Genomic DNA, 8974 nt, shown 5'->3' with positions numbered 1-8974 from the left:
ACAAACAAGCAAATAAACACAAACAACACAATGAAAAAGTAAGCATACATAAAATTTTAAAAAAAACCCATACATATCGAGCCAGCGAAACATGCAACATGTCAATTGAGGTTACATGCAAATTAATGTAAAGTGATCGACGGTAAAATCACACGATACCAACGTTGACACTAATGCCCACAATGATTAGATGGTGTAAATGCTGATGATGCTGATGATGCTGATGATGATGATGATGATGATGATGATGATGATGATGATATGAGAGAGAGAGAAAGAGAGAGAGAGAGAGAGAGAGAGAGAGAGAGAGAGAGAGAGTCAATAATGTTCAATATCATGAGACAATGTGAAGACTATACTTGGAGAGAGACACAGAGAAGAATTTACTACAGCATTTGGATGTTTGTCTGATTGAAATGTTGGCCTTCTATCCTCAACTCAACAAAGCTGATCGGAAAAGACCAAATATGACATGACTCGATCTCTGAAAGACTTTTATTCAACCGCTTGCGTACTCTCGATTACTTCAAAATACAAAGGCGTCTCTTTGTGCCAAACGTCGAGACTGTGTGGATTGATAAGCTTCTCCCTACTTCACAGTCGCAATGATGTGCTTTAGTCTCGGGAGGGGGTGGGAGGTCTTTTCTTCCTGCTTTCCTGCAGTAGCGTTGACTGATCCTAACAGTCATGTATATGTCTGTTCCACTACTTTTGGCCAGGATATTGTGATGTAGACATAATGTTTTGAGAGTTGTTTGTTCCGACAGCAGTCGTGCGAGCTGACATGCTACACCAGGCTGGTGTCACGTGACCATGACGTCTTCAGGCGCGACAGAACCTTTGGCGCAACAGCGCGATGGAGGCCTGCAGACTCTTTCAGGTAAATAGAGGTTCGAGTAGGCAATTGATTGTGAAGGTCGAGCAGCTCTTTGCTCGTGTAAAGGCCATAATTATGGCGTCGCATGAAGATACACTGTTTTGTTCTATGAGCTTTTTCACTTTTTCACCTCGACATTTCTTTACTGAAATGCGTGGCAGAGGGGTGGATCGACATAAGAACATGCTCAAAATAGTGCCCCTATCCTTACTTGCTTCTCCTTCATCAATTGTATTCTTGCAATTTGAGAACTCTGTGTGTAACATTTGGTGGGACAGAATCTTTCCAAACGTTAGCTATTTTTGTTGATGTGAACGATCCTAACAGTTTCAAAGCAATCCATCGGGTCAGTGCAGGATGGGTTAAGGCAAGATAACTAATCAAAACAGTTCTGGATAGAAAACTGATTTGACTTTCTCCCGGTATGTAAACGTTGTCAAGTTGAGATTATTCTGATTTTTGGTCGATGTTAAAATTGGTACCTTGCGTTTTTGCTGGGCTGAACTCGTGTCTATATTTGCATTGGTCCCTTGCGTTTTTTGTTGGTTCGACAAGCGGCGGCCAAGAAATCTTAAATCCAAAAAGTGTGCTGGATTGCAAACCTGAGTGCCTTAAACAGTATAGAAAGTTTGAATGACATGACAAGGAAATAAATGCTTAAGTTGGGGTACAAAAGTTGTTGCAATATTATTTGTGTACAGTTCAGCATGACATTGTTCTTGTGAATTTCACTAGCATTTTCGACTATTTGTTTTAACTTATTTGTTTACCTACATGTACGGAATATTGTTTTTTGTCAGTTTGATTCCCCCTGAACGGCTACTTTCTCTTGGTCTTGAAAGATTATTTCTGAATGTTACAGCGGAAAATGGGTCCACGGATTTGGATCTCCTTTGCTCTCAACTACAAGGAGCTGAAGCTAGCTTCCTACAGGGTAATGTCCCTCTGTCTGTCTGCCTGTCTGCCTTCTTTTTATGTATAGAATGGCGTCGATATACGAGGATATATGTGACCCTCCACCACGAAATGAGTCGCATGTCACCTAACGCGGTTCTGCGCAAGGCATACTGTAAGTCCGGGGGGTGTATATAGTAAGAGTGTGAGGGTCACCACAGTCACAGGCTTATAACTCGAAAAGTGTTCACTATTTTCTAAAACGGTTTTCATCACTGGATAGATAATAAGCAACTCTTTAAGAGAATGTAAACATATAAAAATCATGAAAAGGTGACATGCGACTCATTCCGTGGTGGAGGGTCACATATTTCAGTCCAAGTTTTACAACCACTTACTTTGAATTACCCATATATATATATATACGTACCTGTGGAAAAGTCGTTTCGTGTTTATAGCACTAACAGAAGCCGCCTTTGTCTTGGTCGGCAGCAAAGATGTTGCTCGCCAAGTTTGAACTTTGTAACTTTGCCCGTCTGCAAACATCGTGTCTGCAAATCTGGCCTACGGATTATCTATGGCCCAACAGAAATGTCTCTTTCATTTTGTCACTCTGTCGTGAGATTCGAGACATTTCTGTAATTGAAACAATGGAATCAGGTTTGCACTAAAGCGAAAGAAAAGACTAAAGAAAGAAAGACAGACAGAAATGTCGAGTCATGTTAGTTCATTCCGTGGTATGGTTTAGTTGTCCCCCTTCAACAAACAAGGATCTTCCCAGAACAGGGACACTCGAGCCAAGATGCTTCCTGTTTTGATGTTGCATGGACAACCAAAAGCATGTCGGTAAACAAACTTCAAAAGGTGACGGTTGACGAACGGAAGGTACCCAGAATTAAAAGAACAAATATTTATTGACTGTAATAACTTCTTGTCATAATGTCTTAGAATCATTCATGAGACTTGCCAAACATAGCAGGTTGGTGGTGGTAGTGCTTGTAAATGAACCAATCGCTGCACAGGAATATTGGCCTTAAATGAAATTAACGGGTCAAGTTACTTCTTTAGTTTCGTGAATGCACTTGCAATTATTTGAACTTGCGAATTCTAAAGAGCTTAACTATATGTAGAATCTAGTAAATTTACCCCGACGATAATTTGCATGGCATAAACTTGACAAAGTATTGCACGACCGCTACCTGATTTCCCGTTATCTGTCACAAAACGTAGCTCTGTGGCAGCTTGCTGTGCCACAGCAGTAATGGGATACTGCTTCAGAGTACCCCAGAGTCACTAGTTGACACGATGACAGCTCGTCAAGTAGCTCAGATCAATTAAGGACACGCCCGACATGAAAGTACTATATAATGTTTATATCAAAACGCACAAACCTCTTTGCCTAGATCACACAGCGCGGACAAAGATGCGTTCGTTTAATTAGCGGTTTTCACGACGAGTTTTGCCTGTGTCGTATAATGCTAAAAATATCAAGTGCATTTCCACGACAACACTGTATGTTCACTTTATTTCAATCACCGGCCGAGATTTGCATGTGTATAACCGCGTACGCATGCGGATTTAGGGGAAGTGCAAATACAATCCATGACATCCTTATGATAACGAATATACAGGACCGTTAACATTGTTTATTAGCCCTCTGAAGCGCTTGATTCTTTTAGTGTGACCAAATTCTGACGGCACGAACCCACCACCATCGCCGACCCACCACGGCTGCTATGTTTCTGTAATACCTATGAAACTTCAAATTGTTTAAGTAGAAGAGTAAACATACACCATCTTGCAGGAAACTCATGTAACGGAGAATATCAAGCACGGAACAGTTATTTACTCAACCAGTGAACCTATTTCCATTAAAAAAAATTATTGAATTTCCGTGCTTTCTGACTAATGCAATTACCGGTATATACATTGATTACGAAAAAAAGGACAGTCTAGTTGAATAACAACGTTGCCCAAATCAAGATCATTGGAGACAGAACAGATAAACATCAAGCATTAAACCCGATTATTATTGTTTCCTTTAAGGTAAAGAATGTAACCTAGATGCAATTAAAATAGTTGGAATGAATCCTCTGTTTTAAAAATATAGGGTGTGTACATGTTTGGTTCTTATGCCTGTGTTTCCTTTCAACTCCTGGTTTTGTTACCATCAAATTGGATTTATCGATACTTTGTTTCCACGATGCAAAACAGTCTTATATTTAGACTACATAAAATGTTTTGCTTTTTTTTTCTTTGGCAAGGAAGCATTAGCTTTGTCCGGATATTAGACTTATATGATACTTTGAAAACAATAAACATTACGTTTGCAAGTGACTTTCCGCTCATTATCCAACCTAGATTTATGTTGTTAAACAACGGCATCGAACTATTTGCTGTTCTAATATAAAATAAATTAAATAAGCTATGTTTTCTTCTCCTTCAGCAAACACTCACGTCACCGCAGACAGCGAGAGGTCACAATGCATTCAAACACACGATCTGGAGGAGGCATCAGACATCCTTCAAGAGACAGGGCGAGTCATCCTGTGTGGGTTCCCGGGAACTGGCAAGACCACTGTGGGACACGCCCTCTTGAGACGCTGCAGAGAGGAAGGCTTCAAGTCCTACATCCTGTCCAAGCTGGAGGACTGGCACGCCCACATTGGGCCAGGGAGGCGGAGCTTTGTCTTGATTGACGACTTGATGGGCGTGGTTCGTGTGAACAGACAGCAGTATGAAGAGTGGACAAAGATTCTGTGCAACATGCTTCAACTGATCAAGGCAGGAGACTGCAGGGTGGTGGTCACGTTGTATCCCCACGTGCTGCACGAGCTGCAACAACTGGAGACTGACTCTCAGAGCCCTCTGTTGGACAGTTCTGCAGTGGTGAGGCTGATGAAGGAGGATCTGAACACAGAGGTGAAGAGAGAACTGCTTGATTTTCACCTGAAGCAGCTTCCTCTTCAGCCTTCACAGCAGCAGGAGGTGGTGGAGAGAATTGTGCAGGCAGACACCAGCGGCCCTGCGTTTCTCTGGTGCTGTCGTTACCTGGTGGACCATTGGCAGGCAGTAGAGGACCCCGCTAATGTCTTCGCGTCACCGGCGGAAGCGAACTCAGTGCTGTTAAAACAGATGTGTCTGCACGAAACACACGGCGACAGCTTTGCAGCAGTGTTTGTACTGACAATGCTCGGTAAGGGTCGGTTCCTTTACAGGAAAGTGAGAGCGCAGGCTGAACTCTTGGATCACGGGTTTCAAGGACATTGTGACGATCATCTGGCAAAGTATGAAGATTTTCTGCTCGGTTCTGTGCTGGCAAGTCAGGGTCATGGATTTATCAGTCGCGTTATGTATGATGCTGCGGGATTCGCTCTCGGTCGCTCGTTTCGCTTGCCTACACTTCTAAGAGTGTGTGACGTCACCTTCCTCGTGCAGCATGTACGTGTTATCGTGAAAGTAGGGCAGTTGATGAGAGCGAACAAAGTCTTGGATATACAGGTTGGGTCAAAATGTTTTGATACTGAGGCCCGTAAAAACCCAGATGTTCTCGAAAACTGTCAATCACTGGTAGAACGACTGCACGAAGAAGTCATCAAGGGGAATTTGAAAGAAATCAGCCAACACCCCGCTCTGCAGTGTCCTGAGTTTCTGCTTGAAATGGAGAAATACTGCGAGAAGGAAAAACAAAGTGAACACCACCTGCTGAGGGCCCTGGACACAGTGTACACCTTACCGTTGATTTACTGGTCTCTCCGTAACAAATGTCACGGTCTGAGTGAATGGTGCATGAATAACATGAACGCTGATCAATACTTACACCAGACACTGCATGACACCCTGCTGGCGTGTTGTCTCTTCCCGCATTTGGCTCATGAATTGGGACATAAGTCAGAGCAACTTTCATTTCGAGGCCTTTTGGCAGCAGAGATCTGTCAGTTTTTTACGGGGAAAAAGTTGCTGTCACGCGAATATATTGCAAAACATTATGTTGGAAAAAATGCAAACTTTCACGGAATGATGACTGGGACAAAGGAATCTTGGCGACAGCTGTACTACCTGTGTGACACAGATCTTCCCATTCCATTGAACCTGATCACAGTGCAGATGTCAGACAACAAACCGATTTCAAACCCTTCCCCTTTGGTCAGTGTCACGCTGTCAAACGACTCAGTCACCGTGCAGGTGAGGGACAGAGGGGACTGGTACCTGGCGCTGAGACTGCTGGCTGACAGGGAGGTGGACGAGACAGACCGTGACGGCAACACGCTGCTTCACATCGCTGTCGACAAGGGAAACCTGGAGGCCATCAAACTGGCCGTGAAGAGTGGAGCTTGCTTGACAAAGACAAACAACAAGGGACTGACACCCTACCAGCTGGCACAGCGACGGAGAAAGGAGTTGAACAACGCGACAGACAGAGACACAATGGCATTCGATCTGTTTTCTGCAATACGTGGCGGTAACGACGTGAGAGTGAAGACACTCCTGTGTTACGGAAGCAGTGTTCACGACAGGGACGATAAAGGAAGAACAGATCTTTTAGTAGCGTGTACAGCGGGACAGGGAAACATCGCGGATCTGCTGATTGACCTTGGTGCTGATGTCAATGTCAGGGTAACTTCAGGGTGGGAGGGTCGTCAAACACCGTTGTTCTTTGCTTGCCATACGGGTCTTATACGTACAGTTGAGCTGCTCTTGAAACACAACGCCGTCATCGATGCAATAGATAAGTGGAAACAGACAGTCCTTCACTGGGCGTGTCTGTGTAAGTCCCCCACAGCCAGCGCCGACATCACCCGTCTCCTGCTGGACGCTGGGGCTGATGTCAATGCACAGGATAGGTGGGGCAGGACACCGCTACACTTCGCGGCATGTAGTGGCAACACAGAAACTCTGAGACGGTTGATTCATCATGAAGCTGACCTGAATGCAACAGACAATGAGGGCAGAACGCCCTTACGCTGCGCATACACGGCAAGCAGACCTGGTATCATCATCACCCAGCTGGTAGAAGCAGGAGCGGAGATAGGCCGTGTTCACCAGGCAGTGGTGCGTGGTGATGTTGACACCTTGATGACTCTCCTCCAACAGGGAGCTGACGTGAACCAGCACGACACCAGTATGGGCTGTAGTCCGCTGCACGCTGCCTCTCTGATGGGACGCACTGACATCGTTACCTGGCTGACTCAACACGGTGCGAAGGTGAATGCTGTTGATGACATGAAGAGAACACCTCTACACTTTGTCTGTGATGTTGGTCAAACACATGTAGCGCGACAACTCATTGACGAAGGAGCCGATGTGAATGCAAGGGACAAGTCTCAGTCAACACCACTTCACGGAGCTGCTGATAAGGGAAACATTGAGATAGTTGTCTGTCTGTTAGAACATGGTGCTCAGGTTGATGCAACTGCTGATTATGACATCACACCGCTACACACAGCCTGTGAGAATGGTCACACTGAGACAGCTCAGTGTCTCCTGCAGCATGGAGCCAACGTGAACGCTGTATCAGAGTGGAATGAGACACCGCTACACAAAGCCTGTGAGAATGGTCACACTGAGACAGCTCAATATCTCCTGCAGCATGGATTCAACGTGAACACTGTATCAGAGTGGAATAAGACACCGCTACACACAGCCTGTGAGAATGGTCACACTCAGACAGCGCAGTGTCTACTGCAGCATGGAGCCAACGTGAACGCTGTATCAAAGTGGAAGGAGACACCGCTACACACAGCCTCTGAGAAAGGTCACACTGAGACAGCTCAATGTCTCCTGCAGCATGGAGCCGACGTCAACACCGTTGAATGGTTGTTCGGCACACCGCTTGATATGGCCAGAAAGAACGCACAGCATTGTGACGACCTGGTGACACTGCTTGTCCAACACGGTGCTGTCAGCAGAGGTCACAAGGACAACATGAACCGACACATGTCTGCTTTGTTTGGTTTCCGTTGACTGGATGACATTTGTTACTTTCTTTTACTGCGTTTAGGGATCAGGTTAGGTTCTAGGTCCTAGGTACCCCCTTTCCCCGTGCCCTAGCCCTATCCCACCATGTTTTGGAGTCTCCATCCATTAAATCACAAATAACACCAATAAAACATGTGATATTTTCCCCATCGTGTACGTTTGTTTCTGTACATTTTAGAGCAATTGATCGACTTTGAATACCTGTTTTATACGACCCCCCGCGGGTTAGGGGGAGTCCCATATTGGTTGGGACGAGAAAGAATTTACCCTATGCTCCCCAGCATGTCGTAAGGGGCGACTGACGGATTCTGTTTCTCCTTTTACCCTTGTTAAGGTTTTCTTGTATAGAATATGTGACCCTCCACCACGAAATGAGTCGCATGTCACTTGTGCATGATTTTCATATTTTTTACATTTTCCTAAAGAGTTTATGCTCTATCCAGTGGTGAAACCCGTTTTAGAAAAGAGCGAAAACTGTTTGAGTTATGATAAGCATGGGACTAAGGTGACCCTCACACTGTTACCAGACACTCCCCGGACTTATATTAAAGGACCAGACCACGCTGTTTTAAAGGTTATTAGAACCACTAACCGATGACTGAAGGTTAGAGAAATGCACCTAAAGATTCAAAAAATGTAAAGAAATTCCCCGATTCGTAGCTTTATAATTGTGATTTAATTAAAAACGTTCCGCCAAATTCGTCTGCTAAACGAGACTTCGAAATGGCCGCCAGTAGACGAGAACCGGCTGTGACGTCATCTAGTAACCGGAAACCGAAAGTTACAGCTTACGCTCAGAGTGGGCGGTTGCCTACATCGAGCATCAACAACACGAAGGAATGCGCACGGCTGCTGATAGCTACGAAGTACAGGAAAAAGGTTCTGGCATCACCTTTTTCCGACGAACTCGCAACTTCTGCAGCAAGACTGATTAACTGTCGCGAATTGTGGAAACCCAATCAACGCGATGTGCTGTGTTCGCGACACTTTCTTCCAACGAGCTTTACCATGCGAACGCAGATAAGCCGGCAAGAAAACCTGGCCCACACAAAACAGCTGTTGCCTGACGCAGTTCCAGTTCCGACAATTGTTGACCACTCACAGGAGGTCAGAAACCGGATACCAATGTCATCAGAACGATCTGCTTTCACTAAACGCAGACGAAAGGAAGTGAGTACATGTATACTGAATGTGTTCTGTAAGGGATAGGGGTTCAGTGTCACT

At 44.9% G+C, this 8974-nt stretch overlaps 1 protein-coding gene across 1 annotated transcript; it reads left to right on the top strand.

Annotated features, from left to right (window-relative positions):
- The first annotated feature begins 813 nt into the window (after positions 1-813).
- LOC138948371 (uncharacterized) lies at positions 814-7735 on the top strand. The gene is made up of 3 exons (XM_070319904.1): positions 814-880; positions 1740-1811; positions 4218-7735. Exons 1-3 carry the CDS (start codon positions 814-816, stop codon positions 7733-7735), a joined length of 3657 nt encoding a protein of 1218 aa, XP_070176005.1.
- Positions 7736-8974: the final 1239 nt, after the last annotated feature.

Source organism: Littorina saxatilis, linkage group LG15 (genome assembly GCF_037325665.1).
Source record: "Littorina saxatilis isolate snail1 linkage group LG15, US_GU_Lsax_2.0, whole genome shotgun sequence".
NCBI classification, from domain to species: domain Eukaryota; kingdom Metazoa; phylum Mollusca; class Gastropoda; order Littorinimorpha; family Littorinidae; genus Littorina; species Littorina saxatilis.
This window is presented reverse-complemented; position numbering and strand designations above follow the sequence as displayed.